Source organism: Taurulus bubalis (assembly GCF_910589615.1).
Source record: "Taurulus bubalis genome assembly, chromosome: 10".
Classification (NCBI taxonomy): Eukaryota; Metazoa; Chordata; class Actinopteri; order Perciformes; family Cottidae; genus Taurulus; species Taurulus bubalis.
The window spans coordinates 25968161-25990125 of record NC_136598.1 but is presented as its reverse complement, the minus strand read 5'-3'; the positions used below and the strand labels follow the sequence as shown (position 1 = coordinate 25990125).

General features: G+C 43.8%; 1 protein-coding gene across 1 annotated transcript in view; it reads left to right on the top strand.

Annotated features, from left to right (window-relative positions):
- Nucleotides 1-21965, top strand: part of sgsm2 (small G protein signaling modulator 2) — a gene marked incomplete at both ends in the record, with an annotated part of 67544 nt that overhangs the window by 44100 nt on the left and 1479 nt on the right. Inside the window, 19 exons of the mRNA XM_079224830.1 lie at nucleotides 2624-2791; nucleotides 3790-3857; nucleotides 6001-6149; nucleotides 6867-7001; nucleotides 9823-9947; nucleotides 10485-10552; nucleotides 10780-10943; nucleotides 11308-11440; nucleotides 11655-11789; nucleotides 14014-14191; nucleotides 14385-14449; nucleotides 15322-15467; nucleotides 16341-16469; nucleotides 16550-16732; nucleotides 17661-18050; nucleotides 18707-18831; nucleotides 19797-19879; nucleotides 20250-20359; nucleotides 20874-20970. Of these exons, the coding sequence (XP_079080956.1) occupies nucleotides 2624-2791; nucleotides 3790-3857; nucleotides 6001-6149; nucleotides 6867-7001; nucleotides 9823-9947; nucleotides 10485-10552; nucleotides 10780-10943; nucleotides 11308-11440; nucleotides 11655-11789; nucleotides 14014-14191; nucleotides 14385-14449; nucleotides 15322-15467; nucleotides 16341-16469; nucleotides 16550-16732; nucleotides 17661-18050; nucleotides 18707-18831; nucleotides 19797-19879; nucleotides 20250-20359; nucleotides 20874-20970 (2651 nt within the window). The remainder of the gene's footprint in view (nucleotides 1-2623; nucleotides 2792-3789; nucleotides 3858-6000; nucleotides 6150-6866; nucleotides 7002-9822; nucleotides 9948-10484; nucleotides 10553-10779; nucleotides 10944-11307; nucleotides 11441-11654; nucleotides 11790-14013; nucleotides 14192-14384; nucleotides 14450-15321; nucleotides 15468-16340; nucleotides 16470-16549; nucleotides 16733-17660; nucleotides 18051-18706; nucleotides 18832-19796; nucleotides 19880-20249; nucleotides 20360-20873; nucleotides 20971-21965) is intronic.

The following is a 21965-nucleotide window of genomic DNA, read 5'->3' as shown; positions in this document are numbered from 1 at the left end:
TACAACATTAGCTTCTTACTTGACACGCTCTACAACGTTAGCTTCTTACTTTACACGCTCTACAACATTAGCTTCTTACTTTACACACTCCACAACGTTAGCTTCTTACTTTACACGCTCCACAACGTTAGCTTCTTACTTTACACGCTCTACAACGTCAGCTTCTTACTTTACACGCTCTACAACGTTAGCTTCTTACTTTACACGCTCCACAACGTCAGCTTATTACTTTACACGCTCTACAACATTAGCTTCTTACTTGACACGCTCTACAACGTTAGCTTCTTACTTTACACGCTCTACAACATTAGCTTCTTACTTTACACGCTCTACAACATTAGCTTCTTACTTTACACGCTCTACAACATTAGCTTCTTACTTTACACGCTCTACAACATTAGCTTCTTACTTTACACGCTCTACAACGTCAGCTTCTTACTTTACACGCTCTACAACATTAGCTTCTTACTTTATACGCTCTACAACATTAGCTTCTTACTTTACACGCTCTACAACGTTAGCTTCTTACTTTACACGCTCCACAACATTAGCTTCTTACTTTACACGCTCTACAATGTTAGCTTCTTACTTTATACGCTCTACAACGTTAGCGTCTTACTTTACGCTTCAAACATCATGAACGTTCATTAGTGGAGATTCTTCTTGATTAACTAAAGCTGGAAGAATCATGAACGTTTGTTTCACACGCAGATTATTTTATGTAATAATCAAAAATCGAATGGAAGCGTCTCATTGGCTGTTGGTGGAGGGGGGCCGGTGACGACGACTTCCTGTTTGACTCCAGAAACACGTCGTCCCCGCCGCTCTCTAATGATCATCGATAACCCGAAAGGAAATTATTACTTTATTTATTATATATTATGTTATTTTATATTTTACTTTTCCCTTTCCCTTTCGTTTTCTTTTAAATGTCGATTCAATTCATGCAAATAACTTATTCAATAGTAACTTGGAGTGTTTGTATTTTGGCAGCAAATCTTATTATAGACTTAATAAACTTTAAAAAATGTAAATAAATAAAAAAACTCACACCCTAAATTGTATGCCGTATGCATGACCACAACCACAATCCAAAAATCTAAACATATTCCTGGTGATGTAAAAGAAGAACAAATCATAAAAGTTAATTAGTGAAGATTAATCTTGATGAACTCATTTTCTAAGAATCATGAACATCTGTTTCTAACACAGATTATTTTCATCACATTGGCTGTTTGTGATGCTGACTTCCTGTTTGGACTACACAGATACACGCATCACTCTTATGGCGGCAAAATATAAAGAATAAACAGATGAGATGAATAAATTAATACAGAAACCATAAGTATTATCCAGTGTAGATTTTAAGGTTTTTTCTTTTTAGATGAAAAGTCAGTTTATTATTCTCATAACAGCAGACGAAGTCTGCAGGAGGACACAATGTCTCTTAGAAAAGGGAGATCTTGTCTCTGACATCATCCTGATGCCACACACACACACACACACACACACACACACACTTCTAAAGGATAGGGGACTGCCAAAATCGTGACTTTGCGCGCTCACATGAATGCTGGGGGATTGCTAACGTCGTGACTGCGGCAGCCCACACACACACACACACACACACACACACACACACACACACACACCCTCAGCACAGACACACTTGTCAGCGTGTTGAAGTGTGCGAATGTCTGATTGCTGTGGAAGTGCAGAGATCAGAGTCCGCCCGGATGAAAGTGCTCATCTCTCCATATTCATGTCGTCAGCTGATCTCTTCACAGATGTATGATCTTTGAAGGGAGTTGCAATGAACTACAGTATTGAACGTCTCATTATGCAGTGAAGCGCTGCCTCCTGATGGTCAATTATTCCCATTATTAAACTTCCCTTTGCTTCTCTGTACCTTTAGAGGCTCCTGCAGCTTTAAGTTGTGTGTGCTGAGTGGACTAAACTACTTTTAGTAAACTGTGTTTAACTTCTTACAGTAGTCATTAAAGAGATGTATTGAAGTGCGGTTCTTCTCATAGTCCGTGTATTAGTACACTAGATGGAGTACCAGCTCGTATATACTGCACATTACAGTGTATATGGGTATTATCGTGACCTCCTCTCTGTGTGAGTGGTGGTTCACTTCTTAAAAACCTTCGAACCCCTAGGGGGTCTCGACCTCTTTTTCCCTGTTTGAGTCGTCGTAGGAACCCCAAATTAATTCCAATACTTGTGTTTGTTGTATGTATTTGTGCAGCAAAGTCTTGGGAAAAAAATGTATATATGCAAAAAAAAACACTTTTAAAAGATATTTTGATCATGCTATGAACATCCAGCACTAGCATGAGCAAGGTGTATCAAAAAGGACTCCTCGAGAGCTCCAGAGTTAAAAAAAAAAAGTATTGTTCGGTGCCTTAACAACAACCCACAGACTAATAGAGCACCTTTTTAGAAAGATTAATACCTAAAGCATCGAAATCTGCACCATTAACACAATCCAGGAAAGCATTGGCATATTAGGAAGAATATTCAGTGAAAGAAAACATGTTTTTCGGGTTCAAAAATGGAAAAAATGACCCATTTTGTGTGCCAAGACAGTGTCTCTGACCCCTTCCTCTGACCCCTGCAGGAGAACCCAGAGTGCCGGCCCCGAGCCCCTGAGGCGGCAGGGCTCCTCCACCACCAGCCGGCCCCCTCAGACGCTCTCCGCCCAGGCCATCAAACACATCTGGGTCCGGACGGCTCTCTTCGAGAAAGTCCTGGACAAGCTGGTGCAGTACATCGTGGACAACTCCAGGTGACTTGTTGATACAACTTAGGAAACTTCATCTCACGGTAGACGTAAAGAGCAGGAAATCTATCACAGATTCTCTGCTAACTGCGACCTCGACGGACCTGCAGCCTGAACTGTGAAGCAGGTTTAACTAAATCTCTGTTTGCGGAGCCCAGCAGTCGTGAAGCTCGACAAACGATTTAATAATATACGTCCCATCCTGCTCCATGTGTCCGTGCACTCAAAAGAAAAAGGAAGAATGAACAGTGTCAGTAGCATAAGTGAAAGGATTTCAAGTTATCCAAGATGAAAATGGACGAATACCATTACTGTGGCAGCAAATTTCTAAACTTGATAAACAGCGGGTATGGTATTAAAATGTTGCGTTGAAATACAAAATCCAGAGCATTATTATAGCATGTGTAAAACCTCTCGCGAGTGCACGGTTAGCTTCTAGCCTTCCGGTTCAACCGTCGTTAGCTCATAGCCTTCCGGTTCAGCCATTGTTAGTACCGTTCGCTGCTAGCCTTCCAGTTCAGTCGTCATTAGCACCGTTCGCTTCAAGCCTTCCGGCTCAGCCTTACATTTCAGCCGTCATTAACACCGTTAGCTCATAGCCTTCCGGTTCAGCCTTCCGGTTCAGCCTTCCGTTTCAGCCGTCGTCAACACGTTAGCTCCTAGCCTTCTGGTTCAGCCGTCGTTAGCACAGTTAGCTTCTAGCCTTCCGGTTCAGCCGTCGTTAGCTGCTAGCCTTCCGGTTCAGCCTTCCGGTTCAGCCTTCCGTTTCAGCCGTCGTCAACACGTTAGCTCCTAGCCTTTCGGTTCAGCCGTCGTTAGCACAGTTAGCTTCTAGCCTTCCGGTTCAGCCGTCGTTAGCTGCTAGCCTTCCGGTTCAGCCTTCCGGTTCAGCCTTCCGGTTCAGCCGTCGTCAACACGTTAGCTCCTAGCCTTCTGGTCCCAGGATGCAATGCAGCCATTAGTTTAATAATGTTGTATCCCCCCTGTGTGTTTTCTTTCTGCAGTAAATACTACGAGAGGGACGCTCTGATGCATGACACCGTCTTCGGCCCCATCCTGGCCGCCCTGCTGGGTGAGTACAACACCCCGAGCTTTAACTGCCAAAAGTAACCACAAGTACAAAACCACAGAATCAGAACAAAATCTCTGTATTCATGTTAAATCAACTACTGGATCCCCCAAAAAACCGCAAGGCCTCGATAATAATCGTGTCTTCTGGTGGTAAAACGCTAACGTCTCGCTAAAGAGGAACTGCATCCTGGTCACATGACTACACGTCAGTGCCACTAAGCTAACGGAAAACCCTGGGTTCTGGGCTTCGGATAAAATATCTACAAGAGTTAAGTGAAATCACAGATATGAAGTCTCTCGGAGGAAAGACCGATTCGACTAAACTGGTATTTATACTTCCTGGTTCATGATTAGGTGGAGAACATCTGGGAATTATCAGTTATCTGGAAAGCAAAACACGAAAGATGTTCCTCAATGTCAGGGTTTTATAAAAAAGAAAGAAAAACGGAAGTTTAACTCCAAAGTATGGTTAACATTTCCGGTAAAAATATTATAATAATTCTACTCATAGAATATTAAATAGTCAATAAAATGTCTTTTTTTTTATGAGAATCAATGCAGAAACAATAGAAGTCCTTGAGCACACAGTCATAAAGTACCACAAAATAAATATGAGGCTGATGGTTCAGTAGTATTCGAGATCAGCCGTGGACAGACACACACACACACACACACACACACACACACACACACACACACACACATGATCCCCTCCAGCCGAACGCATGGAGAAGGTAATCAGACCGTCATCACAGGAATCGTAGAGAAGCGTCTCTCGGAGCTGCTTGTCAGAGCGGATGAACGTCGAGCAGCGAGGCGGGAAAAGAAAAACAAACCGCTCGACTCGACTGAAGCAGAAGAAGACGTCGAGAACAGAGAGACGCGATCAACTGAGTCCACAGACGGAGGAGCTAACGAGCTGCAGACGATCAGCTGTGCAGAGCAGCGGAAACACACTGACGACACCTGGTGGACAGACGAGGAACAGCAGGGACAGAAATGCACAACTACGATGAAATATGTGATTTCTTTCTTTTTGACACACAAAAAGATAATCAATCTGTGACTTTTGACCCTTAAACATATTACTTTAACTTTGAAAATGATATATTTATACAGTGTATGTAGTATGTTCTCACACTCCATTTCTGCTTCACCGCGCAGGTTTTAAATACACTTGTACTTAACACTTATCACCATTCTTAGGTATTTGTTAATGTTCTGAAAAGGTGAAGAGTTGGTGTTTAGTTGCAGATTATTAGAGCAAATGTTCACACTGTAAATAAAATGTAACAAACCAAAACAACGAGGAAGATCTCTGGTTGATAATAATGATGAATAAATATGCAAAACAATTTTAATCATACCCTCTAAACTAAAAATACATCTTGTTATTATTTACCAGCTGTGCTTAAAGTGGAATTAAACACATGATTTTTGGTGAGTTTTATTTTCAACCTTTACATCCATCTTCCCACAAATGGTCCTGTACCTTTAAGGAAAAAATGGCCGCTAAGCTAATGCTCAGAAAAAGACCCGACGATAGAACGGCGAGATGTCGACACATCGAGAGCCTTCATGGAGCGCTACACACACACACACACACACACACACACACACACACACACACACACACACACACACACACACATACACACACAAATTCAATATGATGCACTAAATGTGGATTAAAGTAGTCCCTAACAAATGCACTATTTCCTCCCGTTTGACTAACATTGTTTTAAAAGTATATATTTGTGAGCTTTGGATTTAAATGACTTAAATAGCAATAATACAAACAAAGGCTAAATGCTGACGGCCAATTGAACATTTTTACGACGACCGAAATACCAAAAACACTACCAGACCCTGGTATTGTTATATATTAAAACAATTACATTATTTAATATTCTCAATAAAATATAAAAGACAAGTCTCCTTGAAAAAGGAATTATCTAAGGAACACTGTAGGGTTTGTGCCAAATTAAAAATACCTTTATCCTTCAGGATCCATCAGTTTTAACTGTTTTCAAGTCGAATATTCAAAGGCAGAATGTCATTATATGATGAAAGCCTGACTCACGATGTTTAAACTGTTATACTTGAGCGAGTGCTGAGGTGCCGGATGTCCCGTGTGTCCTCAGTGGGCCCGTGTGCTCTGGAGTACACCAAGCTGAAGACGTCGGATCATTTCTGGACCGACCCGTCGGCCAACGAGCTGGTTCAGCGCCACCGGATCCACGGCGCCCACCGGGGCCAGGACACCTCGGCCGGGCGGCGGCCCGCTCTCGGGGTGAGTGTGGAGGCCGGTGTTATTATTATTATTGTTATTGTTGTTATTCGGTGTGGCGATGCCAGCAAGCACACTGTATGTTCTCCTGCAGGCTTCATATTCTTCTTATTCTCCTTTTTCCGCCCAAAACTTTGGATCGTATCATCAAAATACATCAAAACGTGCGGCTTGCATCGGGAATCGTGTGCTACGACTTTTTTTAAAGAGATTCGACCGGCCGTTTTCCCGCAAAACACGAAAAAGTGCGAAAAATTGTCCCATTCACTTGAATGGGGTTTCGGCGTGATCTTTGTGCCCGTAGTGACTCGCCATACTTTAACGTAGAGAAATGATTTAAAGTTTTAAACGTTACCAAAAGTCTGGAGTTTATTTGCCCAATTGGGCATTTTTCCCAGTCTTAAGATCTGATCTGCCCCTTCACCATGGTAACCAGTGACCTGTGTCTATGAAGCAATAGCTGCTCTCAAGTCCATCACAAATACAGAAAAGACTCTCATAAATAACCTCAATAACACATCTTACTACTGGTAATGTCGCCGTATATATATATATATATATATATATATATATATATATATATAATATATTGCGACATCTTACGGCAGTAGTCGCCACACCATTGTGTTATTATTATTATTTACAGCAGGCGTTGGCGAGTTAGAACCCGGCTCGTGTTGGGTGTACTGAGTTGTGCTGAGTCGGCTTGTTGTCTTCCAGATCCGTAAGAGGCAGTCGAGCGGCAGCATGTCGGAGGACCGGTTCGCCGCGTCGGCGAGGGAGTACGTGGAGTCCCTGCACCAGAACTCCAGAACGCACCTCCTCTACGGGAAGAACAACGTGCTGGTGCAGCCGGTACGGCCCGGGACCGCGAGGTCCGACTGGAGCGCAGCTACGAGCTCCAAGTGGGGTTTTTCCCCTGCAGTGATCCTGCAGAACAGGATTGAACTCTTCGATGTTGGGGAGCAGGAGCGCGGGCCGGGCGGGGCGATGGAGTCAGAACCAGATCCAACTCGCGGTCCGGTCCGGCAAAGAAAATCACTCAATAGGTTTATTTTGAGCAAGAAACTCCAACTGACTTCTCTGCTCTAGTTCCTCCTTTACCTTCATGTTTAAACTCCTTTCTTGCCCTGGACATAATGGTGCAATATTTATTTATTTCATCTCGTGTCATGGAAAGTTCCCAAAATGTTCAGCCATGTTTTTTTCCTGACACCAGTATCTCCAGCGTGCATTTTTTTAAATAATCAACACTAGTTCTGATATACGTGTGCTTAACACATATAATAATTATAATAATAATAATATATTTCATAATGATGACTTCCTGTGAGTTATGCATCTGGAGTTATACATTATACAATTATACATTTATTCACATTAAATACTACAACTTTAAAAAAAGTTTTTTGACCATAAATTGATGCTTTAAAATTCATAAAATTCTTCGTAAAGAACTTTTATGAAGAAGGGAAATTGTTGCACAAGAGACTTTGGGGGAAAAACTTTAGTATTCAACGTTTTATTTATATATATATATATATATATATATATATATATATATATATATATATATATATATATATATATATATATATATATATATAATGAATGCAAATAACCATCATTTGTATACAAATGATGGTTATTTGCATTCATTATAGTGCTGCATACACACACACACACATACAGATACACACACACACACACACACACGCAGTATTCTGTATGTGTGATCTGTGAAATGAAAGCTGTCAGTAATGAGCTCCTAGCTGCCAAGTCAACGTGTCATGAGCACAACGCCGGCCTTTGACTGACGCTCATGACTGAGTGCATGTGCATGTGCACGTGAATACAGCGCACGCCGCCATGCACGCTAACGACGAGCACGCTAACGACGAGCACGCTCCCAGAACATAAGGCCTCATTGGCCAAGTGAAGTTTAGTGATTATTTATTTAAAAGACCATGATGCTTTGTAGAATACATAAATATTTTTTAAAAATTATAAAATGATTAAAATCCTATATTATACAGCTGTGGACTTGAAGAAAAATGCAAAACATACATGTATTTTTCAATTATCATAATTGTAACTTAAACTTGAGTGTTGTTTTTTCAACCCCAAATATTAAAGAAGTACTTTTAAGAAATAGTAAAAAAATTGAGAAAAGTATTTCAGAGAATGGTTTCAATCTTCCTAAACATCGAGAACTGAAAATCTCACAGCATTTGTTTTTATGTAAATGTGTTTGAAGATCATTTTCTGCTCCTCATGTCATGTCCTCTCTTCCTCCTCCTCTCTTCCTCCTCTCTTCCTCCTCCTCTCTTCTTCCTCTCTTCCTCCTCCTCTCTCCCTCCTCTCTTCCTCCTCCTCTCTTCCTCCTCTCTTCCTCCTCCTCTCTCCCTCCTCTCTTCCTCCTCCTCTCTTCCTCCTCTCTTCCTCCTCCTCTCTTCCTCCTCTCTTCTTCCTCCTCTCTTCTTCCTCCTCTCTTCCTCCTCCTCTCTTCTTCCTCTCTTCCTCCTCCTCTCTCCCTCCTCTCTTCCTCCTCCTCTCTTCTTCCTCTCTTCCTCCTCCTCTCTCCCTCCTCTCTTCCTCCTCCTCTCTTCCTCCTCTCTTCCTCCTCCTCTCTCCCTCCTCTCTTCCTCCTCCTCTCTCCCTCCTCTCTTCCTCCTCCTCTCTTCCTCCTCCTCTCTTCCTCCTCTCTTCTTCCTCCTCTCTTCTTCCTCCTCTCTTCCTCCTCCTCTCTTCCTCCTCCTCTCTTCTTCCTCCTCTCTTCCTCCTCCTCTCTCCCTCCTCTCTTCCTCCTCCTCTCTTCTTCCTCCTCTCTTCCTCCTCCTCTCTCCCTCCTCTATTCCTCCTCCTCTCTCCCTCCTCTCTTCCTCCTCCTCTCTTCTTCCTCCTCTCTTCCTCCTCCTCTCTCCCTCCTCTCTTCCTCCTCCTCTCTTCTTCCTCTCTTCCTCCTCTCTTTCTCCTCCTCTCTTCCTCCTCCTCTCTTCTTCCTCTCTTCCTCCTCCTCTCTCCCTCCTCTCTTCCTCCTCCTCTCTTCTTCCTCTCTTCCTCCTCCTCTCTCCCTCCTCTCTTCCTCCTCCTCTCTTCCTCCTCTCTTCCTCCTCCTCTCTCCCTCCTCTCTTCCTCCTCCTCTCTCCCTCCTCTCTTCCTCCTCCTCTCTTCCTCCTCCTCTCTTCCTCCTCTCTTCTTCCTCCTCTCTTCTTCCTCCTCTCTTCCTCCTCCTCTCTTCCTCCTCCTCTCTTCTTCCTCCTCTCTTCCTCCTCCTCTCTCCCTCCTCTCTTCCTCCTCCTCTCTTCTTCCTCCTCTCTTCCTCCTCCTCTCTCCCTCCTCTATTCCTCCTCCTCTCTCCCTCCTCTCTTCCTCCTCCTCTCTTCTTCCTCCTCTCTTCCTCCTCCTCTCTCCCTCCTCTCTTCCTCCTCCTCTCTTCTTCCTCTCTTCCTCCTCTCTTTCTCCTCCTCTCTTCCTCCTCCTCTCTTCCTCCTCTCTTCCTCCTCCTCTCTTCCTCCTCTCTTCTTCCTCCTCTCTTCTTCCTCCTCTCTTCCTCCTCCTCTCTTCCTCCTCTCTTCCTCCTCCTCTCTTCCTCCTCTCTTCCTCCTCCTCCTCTCTTCCTCCTCCTCTCCTCCTCCTCTCTTCCTCCTCCTCCTCTCTTCCTCCTCTCCGGCAGAAGAAGGACATGGAGGTGTTGCGGGGTTACCTGTCGCTGCACCAGGCCGGTGAGAACCTGACCCTGAAGTGGACGCCCAACCAGCTGATCAACGGCACGCTGGGAGACTGTGACCTGGAGAAGAGGTAAAACACCTAATATGCATTTATAGATAATATCTGGACGTGATATGAAGAACATTTAATGACTGGATGAGTCCTCTGAAGTCTCTGAAGCCCTTTGTTTTACCTCGAGGTTAGAATAGGTTTACATTAATTTATTTTGTACACATTATACATTTAAAAATGTCAAATAAATTCATTATTAATTTTGTTAATTTTATTAAAATTAATTGTATGTATTTTATTTATTAATAAAAAGGTGTTTTTATTATTTAAACAATAACCAAAACAAGTATAATAAATAATAATGAAGGAATTATTTGTTTACTTTCTGTCTCTTTTTTTCGATATATTTGAGCAAAAAATCTGAAACCAGTTAAGTTACATTCATTTTAATTTAATTTAACTTTAGACATTTTATTTTTAACAAGGATATATTGTTTCACATTACATTTTCTGACAGGACAAGTTTTTTATTTCTTTTATTTAAATGATATTTTTCACTGCTTAAAACTTTTAGTGTCCTATAATAACCTATACTAATCTGTCCGTGTCCGTCAGCATCTACTGGGACTACGCTCTGACTGTCCCTCTGCGCCAGATAGTCTGCATCCACTGTCACCAACGCCGTGAGTATGACTGCTGCTTACCCACAATGCCTCAGTCACACTGCATCAATCACCTCGTATTAAGAGCATTCTGTGGTATTGATTAAAGTGTATATCTTATGTTAATGTGCCTCATTTATCTTGGTGGCCGCTTCTTCACCTTTTATCTGCTCTCCTTTAAATCCTTCAATGACAATTTAGAGATCAATTACTTGATATCTTTTCCGATCTCATATTTTGTTGTCCAGCTGATTGTGGTGGCACGCTGGTTCTGGTCAGTCAGGATGGAATCCAGCGGCCGCCGCTCCACTTCCCCCCCGGTGGTCACCTGCTAGCTTTCCTCTCCTGCCTGGAAACGGGCCTTTTACCGCGGGGCCAGCTGGAGCCCCCCCTCTGGTCCCAGAAAGGCAAGGTGAGTCACCTTCCAGTCAAAATACAGTTGTATCGTCTGCAAAAAATGACAAATGTAACAATTCGGTAAATTGAAAACATCATTTATAAATGATTACGTAGAAAAAAAAGGGGATCCATAACAGATCCCTGGGGTACTCCACTCCAGTTTTTTGCCCTTGTAGCTTTTCTGCCAACTTCATATCCCATAATTCTCTAATATTCTCAATAATAGCTGTGATCTCTAGTATCAGTGAGCTATAGTTTCCCTTCCAGTAAGGAATTAAAACAATTAGAGCTTATGCAACATACGCAAAACCTTGTAGAGTCCTCTTTCCTATTTGGAAATCCAAAAACTTGGATACCTTTTCGTTTGTGTTTCTCAGGGAAAAGTGTTCCCTAAACTGAAGAAGAGGAGCAGCACCGCCCGGCTCCTCGACCAGGACGGGAACGGCGAGGAGCAGACGGCCGCCGACTACGTGTTTCGCATCGTGTACCCCGGGTACTGCCAGGACGCCAGTAAGTGACACCTCCGCGCCGCCGCGCACCGGCGGGCGGCGACGCATCACCGAAGGAACCCTGAACAAAATAAGAACCGTGTATCTGCTTGATGTTTGCAAAAAAAGTTGCGGATGCAAGTGTGCCGCCCTCCACCCCACCCCACCCCACAAAAAGGCCCCGCAGGGTGACACTGTTCTAACTGTGTTCTTTGTCGTCCCACTGGTGCAAGCAGTCACCATAAACTACCACCACGCCACGGGCAGCCGTGCTCCGTCGCTGGATGATGACGAGGAAGAGGAAGATAGGCTCCATGCTATGATCTCAATGATCTGCTCGCGGAACCTCACAGACCCTAATGTCATGAAAGGTTTTTATCACCTTAACACACCCCACCCCCACCCCACCCTGCTCTGAGACCCCCCCCACCCACCCCCCCCCCCCCGGCTTCAGACGTCCCTCCCTGCATCCCTCCCATCATGCCCACCACCCCTAGTCCTCTCTCTCTCCCACCTCCCAACCCTCCCAGCTTAGTCTGACTGTGTGTGTGTGTGTGTGTGTGTGTGTGTGTGTGTGTGTGTGTGTGTGTGTGTGTGTGTGTGTGTGTGCGTGTGTGCGTGTGTGCTTCCTAAGGCTTAGCCCAACAGTGTGGAGAGGGCGGGAGTTGCCGGCGTTCAGGGTTGCTCAACACCAAATTGAAAAGGAAAATCGTCTCAAAGTTGGAGCATCTTTAGCTTCGTATTTGAACCGTGTAAAAGTTACAAGAGGGGTTGAAATCAAAATCCTCGCCGTTTGATTGGACCGAGCGGGAGTTTAGCGCGATACCACAGAGGACGCCTCCCTCACCGGTTGTTGGATCAGGAGGACGAGGGAGAGATCAAACGTCTCTGGGTCACTGCAGCGTAGCGTACTGCAACGTTCAGTACTTCATGTGTCAAAGCTGCATTCTCTCTCCTGACCACCAGGGGGCGACTCCTCTGGTTGTATAGAAGTCTATGCTTCATGTGTTAAAGCTGCATTCTCCCTACTGCCCACCAGGGGGCGACTCCTCTGGTTGTATAGAAGTATATGCTTCATGTGTTAAAGCTGCATTCTCTCTCCTGACCACCAGGGGGGGGTGACTCATATGGTTGTATAGAAGTCTCTGGTTGTATAGAAGTCTATGCTTCATGTGTTAAAGCTGCATTCTTTCTCCTGACCACCAAGGGGTGACTCCTCTGGTTGTATAGAAGTTTATGCTTTATGTCTTAAAGCTGTAGTCTTTCTAGTGACTACCAGGGGGCGACTCCTTTGGTTGTATAGAAGTCAAGTACATAAGGTGATTGACAGGTCTACCAGAGACGTATATGTCGTCTCTACGTCGCTCCTCCTCAGTCCAGATATGGTCACTTCCTGTTCACTGGTTGCAACAACAAAAAATGGCGTCGAATTTGAAGCTTCAAAACTTCCACCAATGACGAGGTCCACTTCTTAAAATACGCCCTGTGGTCGAGCTCGGGAAGCCTTTCAACACTTTTGGGTTTCTGCTTTGCTTCAATTGGTTTTGGCACTTTTTTAATTTGACTCTTTTTATCCTTTTATTTCTCACTTGCAACATGCTTGACAATTTTCTGCATGGGGGAATATGCACCCATTTTCATTGTTGTTTTTTTAGGACTATGTGTTACGTATTTGTGATGGTTGTTGTTTCGGTTCCTCTCTTCTTCTCTGACTTCCTCAGTTGTTCCTCCTCTGTTTAAGCAGTCGTTTGCTGCGATGCTGTTCACTGTAATTCTTCACTAACCCACCTCCCCCTCCCCCACCCTCTCATTACGGTCCTGTGGGGTTCCGCAGTAGTAGAGACGTGGAGCGTTTGTGACCCCAACAAAAAACAGTTGTCGATCTCGTCTAGTCCCAAAGTAAAGAGGGGGGAGGTCAAATGTTGCAGCATTTCTTCTGCTTTTTTTCTCCCGTTCTTAATATTATTAGTTTTATTTTTTGGGGTGGTTATCGAACGACCGAAAAGAAAAAGCGCAGCTTCATATTAATGACAGGTCATCAGCTCCAACCTGAAGAATTAAGGTGAAGAGCATTTATTTTAAATGTTGAAGTTCTTATGATTTTTATTTGATTTATTTTCCTCCCCTTCTGTGTGTCTATTTGTGTTTTGTTGTTTCTGAGATGATTTCTTGTTCTGGCTTTATGCATCCTGCATGCCCCCCCACACCTCGTCCCTGTCTTCACTTCCTCTCCTCTTCCTCTGCTCCTTCCTCTGCTGTCTCTTCTGCCTCCTCCTCTTCCTCTGGATGAACTGAACCAGCATGGCTTCCTCTTCCTCCCTCCCTCCCTCTCTCCTCCCCCTCCTCCTTTTCCCACTTTTGGTTTCCTCTCTGCGCTTGTTTGTTTTCCAGCTCTCACCATCTCCCCATCTCTTGATGTCATGAATACATTGAATACATATATATTTATATATATTCGATACATGGATGTATTTTCGGTTGAGCTGAGGGGCCGATGTCATAATATGCAAGAGAGTCGTACATGGAGACCAGCGGTGTTCATTTTGAGCCCCCCCCCTCCTCCCCCACACCCTCCCTCTCTCTCTCTGGCTCCAGACCACGGGGAGATGATGGAGATGCAGGGTTTCGGAGGCAGCCCATCGTCGTGGCAACCGGCCGACGGGGCCGCCCTGGAGCCGCTGTGCCTGTCCTGCTCCGCGGCCGGCGGCGGCGGCGCGGCGTTCGGCTTCCCGGCCGGCTGCACCTGCATCCACAACACGGCCGACATTCACACGTAAAGAAAACACAGAATACAGAATACGGCTTCCTTTGTTACAGTCGGTAACTTTGAGGAAATAACTCATTGTTGACATGTTTGTTAAACCCTCTGAAAGCAGTTTTGGGACGTTTTCGTCACATTTTGACTGCAATATATAAAGTGGTGCTTTATGTATTGCACCTCGGTGCGTTTCTTTTCTTTCCTCCAGGATTCCTCTTAAGCTGCTCTGCCAGAACATGAAGAGGCAGATTGTCTCCAGAGCCTTTTATGGATGTGAGTAAAGTATTTAAATATTCATTTCACACGTTAATATATATATATATATATATATATATATATATATATATATTTACTACTTGTATATGTGTTTAAAATGTTCCTCCTGCAGAAAACAATAGCAACGTTGCTCTGCTGTCTTCCAGTTTAGAGCACATTGATTTAAAGTAATTTGACCATAATGAAGTAGACACGGCTTCCTGATAAAGTAATGAGAAAGAGTGAAGTAATAAACTGCTGGGTAACATAATGCATTTATAGCGTGGATTAAAATATTGTTTTTCAGAGGACACCTGTTTTTAATTACAGCATCGGTCTGAAGACTTTGTTTTATCAATAGAGTTTATTGAGCCATAATTAGAAAAATACACCTTTAGTTATTAAATAAACGCAGGTTTACAGATATTCCAAACACAATACTATCAGCATACAGATGAGTTTGCAAAACAAAATGGTTTGGTTTTTTAGACTGATATGCAACATACATGTATAACGTATTATGACTCCTCTGATTGTATAGAAGTCTATGCTTCATGTGTTAAAGTTGTGTTTATTTAGAGTCAAACAGACCATAATGCAGGGGATGCTTTAGGGGCGGGGCTACAAGGTGATTGACAGGTACCAGAGACGTATACAGCGTCTCTACGTCACTCCTCCTCAGTCCAGATATGGTCACTTCCTGCTCACTGGTTGCAAAAAAACAAGATGGCGACGGCCGAAATGCCGAACTCAAGGCTTCAAATCGTCAGTCGGTTGACGTCACAACGACTCCTTCTTCTATTCAGTCTTCTAGAACGTCTACATCCTGGTATCTTCAGGACACATCCTTTGTGCTTCCATGTTGACTTTGTGTGTGTCTGTCCCATCAGGGCTGGCCTACTGCCGCCACCTGTCCACCGTGCGGACTCACCTGTCGGCGCTGGTCAACCACAGCATCGTCCCCCCGGACCGGCCCTGCGAGGCGTCTGGGGGCCTCAGCAAGGAGGTCTGGAGCAAGTACCAGAAGGACTGCAAGGTGGGTTCTCCTTGTGCGGCGAGGCTCAATGAAATATAGATCGAGTTCCGCCAGCCAGCAGCTGGGAAAACAACATTCATCTTCTTCATCTTCTTCCTGCACCATCACCCCTCCCCTCCTTTCATCACCTACATTTAAAAAGCAAGGAATCAACGCAGATCTGCCGAGTCATCAGTGAGTCACTGGTATTGATGGAACCCCGTAAACCATGAAGCCTCTTTGCAATAATATTTCATCAAGTGAGACGAGCTTAAATGATCCTCCACCTCGTATATTAGAAGGCGTATATATATGCACAGAGGTGTTTCCTCCTCCTGTACATTGATTGCGAGTCAGGAATAGTCTGATGCTTTTTTGACCCTTCAGGGTCTTAGGCCTTTTTCTTGATTTTACATAATTTCTTAAATTCACCTTTTAAAGGCACTTGCATCAAAAATTGCAGAACAATCTCAGCTCTCTATATAATGAGGCACCATTGACCTAAGGCACAAGTGTAAAGAGATAATATGACCCTAAAGCTGAAAAGCTTGTAATCTCTTTTGAAACCTACCTTTACTCATGTGAATGAACTGTTGATGATGAAAATTGGTCAATGGTGCCTCATTATACAGAGAGATTAGATTGTTCTGCAATTTTTGATGTAACACATGGGTATATATCTCATATGCAAGTGCTTTTAAAAGGTGGATTTAAGAAATTAGGTAAAATCGAGAAAAAGGCCTAAGACCCTGAAGGGTTGATGAGTTTCAGGGTGCATTCTATCTTCCCCCCTGAACTCGTCTCCTCCCTCCATTATTGATGCATTCCTCTCTCACTTCCTCTTCCTCCTGTCACCTTCCCCCTTCCTTTTGTGTTTTCGTCCATCTCGTGCAGAACTACAAGGAGCTGGAGCTGCTGCGGCTGGTTTATTACGGCGGCGTGCAGCACGACATCAGGAAGGAGGTGTGGCCGTTCCTGCTGGGCCACTACAAGTTCGGCATGGGCAAGAAGGACATGAGCCAGGTGAACGCTTGTCTTCGAGTGTCGCTTAAGATGAACAAAGCAACGTGTGATTTAAAGGTTAATATATTTTCTGTGTGAAGATCGATGCAAAGATCAGCGAGCGTTACCAGCAGGTGATGCGCGAGTGGAAGGCCTGCGAGGTGATCGTGAAGCAGAGGGAGAAGGAGATGCAGTCGGCCATCTTCGCCAAGCTCTCGTCGGGCAGCAGCATCGACAGTCACGTGCTGCGCCTCGTCCACCGAGACTCCACGCTCAGCAACGAGGTGAGAAGCGCCCGACGCAGCACGGCACCCACGAGCTGGCACACGCAACATGGCACCCACAGCACGGCACACGCAACATGGCACCCACAGCACGGCACCCACGACATGGCACCCGCCACACAACATGGCACCCACGAGCTGGCACACGCAACATGGCACCTACGACATGGCTCCCAAAGCATGGCACCCACAACATGGCACCCACGACACGGTACCCACACATGGCACCCACAGCATGGCACCCACAGCACGCCCACAACATGACAATCACAACATGGCACCCACAGCACGGCCACAACATGGCACCCACGACACGGTACCACAACATGGCACCTACTATATGGCACCCACAGCACGCCCACAACATGGCACCCATGACACGGCACCCACAGCATGCCCACAACATGGCACCCACAACATGGCACCCACGACACGGTACCCACAATATGGCACCCACGACATGGCACCCACGACACGGTACCCACAACATGGCACCCACGACACGGCACCCACGAGCTGGCACACACAACATGGCGCCCACGACATGGCACCCACGACACGGCACCCACGAGCTGGCACACACAACATGGCACCCACGACATGGCTCCCAAAGCAGGGCACCCACAACATGGCACCCACGACACGGTACCCACAACATGGCACCCACAACATGGCACCCACGACACGGTACCCACAACATGGCACCCACAACACGGTACCCACAACATGGCACCCACGACACGGCACCCACGAGCTGGCACACACAACATGGCACCCACGACATGGCTCCCAAAGCATGGCACCCACAACATGGCACCCACGACACGGTACCCACAACATGGCACCCACGATATGGTACCCACAACATGTTGTGGGTGCAAGTTTATTTGATCTGCCCTCACTGCTAAAACGTTCCGCCCTTCTGCAGGTGTTCATGTCCGTGGACGAGCCGGATGCAGGGAGCCAGGAGACGCCCTGCGGAGAGGACGGCACCCCCAGCACGACGGCCCTGGTGCCCCCCGCGGCCCAGCCCCCCGAGGAGCGCCCCCTGGTGGAGTTCGATTCCCCCGACTCGGGCCTCCCCTCCTCCAGGAACTACTCGGTGACCTCGGCTCACTCCCAGATCCTGTCCAGCATCGACGACGGCCAGAGCACGGAGGAGGAGGGAGGGGGGGCCGGGGAGGAGGGCCGGACCCCGGTGGGTCTGGGGGGCTGCATGGGTCCGCTGACGGAGGACCGGCTGTGCAGCCAGCTGGACAAGCTGGTGACCAGCGGAGCGGCCGCGGAGAAGACGTCGCCGTCGCTCTCCTCGTACACGGTGCGTCTACGCCGCAGGAATGATGTCAGGGTTAAAGATAGAGTTCTTACGGTCAAGGAAAACCTGGAAAAGTCATGGAATTTTTAAAATGGTTATTTCCAGGCTTGGAAAAGTCATGTGTTCATGTCGTTAATTTACGCTGAGATTGAAATAATTAATATGCTTTTAAAAGAAAGACGCTCAAAATATAAGCAGGCATACATACAGGCATCTATATAAATGTTTATTCTTTTAATCAAACTATTGTTTCATTCATTTGTGTCATTTAAGGTTTACTGTATGCTTTGTATTCTCATTGTTAGTTTAAATACTACATTTACTTACTTTTTACTGTTTACACCCAGATTTCACTAAATGTTTGCTCATGTAATTTGGTTTAAAGTCATGGAAAAGTCATGTCATTTGGTTTAAAGTCATGGAAAGGTTATGGAAATTTGGTTTAAAGTCATGGAAAAGTCATGTAATTTGGTTTAAAGTCATGGAAAAGTCATGGAATTTGGTTTAAAGACATGGAAAAGTCATGGAAATCCATTGGTGTATGAACCCTGTAATGTCCATGTTAATGTTTGTTGGACCTGACTGGGAACCAGTGACTTGCAGGCCAGAGGCCACTGGGTGTCCAGCTGCTAATGCGGCCCGCTGTGTGTCCGTTGTAGATCGAGCTGCTGGACACGGTCGCCCTGAACCTGCACCGGATCGACAAAGACGTGCAGCGCTGCGACCGCAACTATTACTACTTCACCACGGCCAACCTGGAGAAACTACGCAACATCATGTGCAGGTGCTTAAGAAGCAGACCCGGCAAATAAAACTGATAAAGTTGTATATATGTATTTATATATTTGTATATATATGTATTTATCTGTATTTATATATATATACATATTTTGATATATGTATTTATATATTTTGATATATATATAGATGTAGATATGTATGTATATATACATATTTATTTATATATATGTGTATTTATTTAAATATTAATTCATATATGTATTTATATATATATATATATTTGTATTAATTTCTTATATGTATATTTATTTATATAAGTATTTATATATATATTTGTATTTATGTATATATATATATATTTGTATTTATGTATATATATATTTATACATAAAAATATGTATATATGTATTTATATATATATTTGTATTTATTTATACATGTATTTATATATGTATTTATCTGTATTCATATATACGTATTTTTATATATGTATTTATTTTCATATATAGATAGATAGATATGTATTTATATATACATATTTATTTATATATGTGTATTTATTTATATATTTATTTATATGTATTTATATATATTTGTATTTATTTATAAATATATTTATATATGTATTTATATATATATTTCTTTATATATGTATTTATATATATATGTGTATTTATGTATATATATATTTGTATTTATGTATTTATATATAAGTATATTTATATATGTATTTATGTATATATTTATTTATTTATATATATTTGTATTTATTTATGTGTATTTATATATATTTATTTAAATGCGTATATATATGTATTTGTTTATTTATGTATTTATATATAATTGTATTTTGCATGTATTTATATATTATAATTAATTTATGTGTATATATATATATAGTATATATTTATATTTGTATTTATTTATTTATTTGTTATCACCTGACTGTTGTATTCTAAGTAAATAATAGAAGCAGATGGAGAGAAGAGAATAATGTTTCCTCTGCAGCTATGTGTGGGAGCATCTGGAGATCGGCTACGTTCAGGGGATGTGTGACCTGCTCGCTCCGCTCATGGTCATCCTGGACGACGGTGAGAACCAAGAGCCTCTTACGCTTCATATCTCTGTCAATTATTATTGTAAATAGCACGGAGGAAAGATTCTCGGAAGAACACTACCAGTTCTGTCCACAGGGGTCGCCAGAATCAATGCAGTAGTTACTTTAAGAATACAAAATGATGAATAAAGACTTGCAGTAGCAGCCGTGTGGGGTTTTACTTTACGTTAAACAGCATTGGAGCTGAAGCTCGGCTCACTTAGAGTCTCTGAGACCTCTGACGTCGGTCGGTCGGTCTCTGAAGGTCGTGTCACCCCGTTCTGAATCCAAACAGATTATTAGAAACAAGCGTGTGAATGTGAAGAGCGGCTTCAAGAGCGTCGCTTTGTTCCCCCCTGTGTCAGAGTGTCTGGCCTACAGCTGCTTCACCCAGCTGATGAAGAGGATGACGCAGAACTTCCCCAACGGAGGAGCCATGGACACACACTTTGCCAACATGAGGTCCCTGATCCAGGTGTGTGTGTGTGTGTGTGTGTGTGTGTGTGTGTGTGTGTGTGTGTGTGTGTGTGTGAGTGAGTCTGTGTGTGTCTGTGTGTGTGCATGCGTGTGTGTCTCTGTCTGTCTGTCTGTGTGTGTGTGTGTGTGTGTGTGTGTGTGTGTGTGTGTGTGTGTGTGTGCGTGTGTGTGTCTGTGTGTGTGTGTGTGTGTGTGAGAGTGAGTGAGTGAGTCTGTGTGTGTCTGTGTGTGTGTGCATGTGTGTGTGTCTCTGTCTGTGTGTGTGTGTGTGCGTGTGTGTGTGCGTGCGTGTTTGTCTGTCTGTGTGTGTGCGCACGTGCGTGTGTGTCTCTGTCTGTCTGTGTGTGTGTGTGTGTGTGTATGTGTGTATGTGTGTTTGTGTGTGTTTGTGTGTCTGTCTGTGTGTGTGTGTGTGTGTGTGTGTGTGTGTGTGTGTATGTGTGTATGTGCGTGTGTGTGTGTGTGTGTGTGTGTGTGTGTGTGTGTGTCATTGACGTTCTCTCCTCTGTCAGATTCTGGACTCTGAGCTGTTTGAGCTCATGCAGCAGAATGGAGATTACACTCACTTCTACTTCTGCTACCGCTGGTTCCTGCTGGACTTCAAGAGGGGTGAGCAACGTATCACATGTAGCTGGGAAACCATCTCATATTCATGGGCTACTTTATATATACTTATTTATTGCATTATGGAGAAAAAACAAGGTTGAAAATTATGTCAGCAATTTAATTTTGGCTGCAAAAATATTTACTTAAACGTAGATTTTAAAGACTTCCTGTTTCTAAAGCATCGAAAAACAAATTCCTCCTCTTTGTCAAATCCTCCGACGTGCACGTGGTACTTAAATATTTAGCTTTTTTTTTTACTTGACTATACTTAACGTATGAATCATGTTGTGTTATTATAGATTACGCAACCTGGGGGCGAATACTTTGATTAAAAATGTGCCCCACCCAGCTTCAACATTAAAGTGATTATTTCATAAATATTACTCTGAAACGGACCGTTCTGCATAGTGAATACTTTTGAAAACTTTTGGCCCTCTATTTTGATTCTAATGCGAGTACAAAAGTGCATGACTTGTAATTGTATTGGAGTACTTCTGCACTGGTGTATTGCTACTTTTAAAAGTAGCAAAAGAGCTGGAAAAAGATGAGTATAATAAATAATAAATAGTATCATTATGTAGTGAAGTGCATCACATCCCTTCATACCCCGTCCCATTGTTGTCAGCATGGGAACAAAACAATGTGCTAATGCCAGGTCACCTCTCCCGGCCTTCGTTGCTAGGCTACGATATCCTGTTTTGCATACCACTAGAGACTTTCAACCACTAAATGTTTCTCTCTCACGATTCTGTGTGTGTGCAGTTATCCGTTAGCTCAAAATATTATCCATCACTCTGTATCCCACATCTGGTACTTGGGGACCTTGGGCGGCCCTTACCTCCATACAATTATCAGTGACACCAACATGATTACATAGTCTATAAAAGTATATTTATCTGCAACATATGTACTGTACCGTAAAAGTCGGGTTACAAGCCGCTCCTACTTCCGGTCAGTGTCCCGCTGTAGCAAGCTAGCACCAGCGCTAGCTAGCGCTG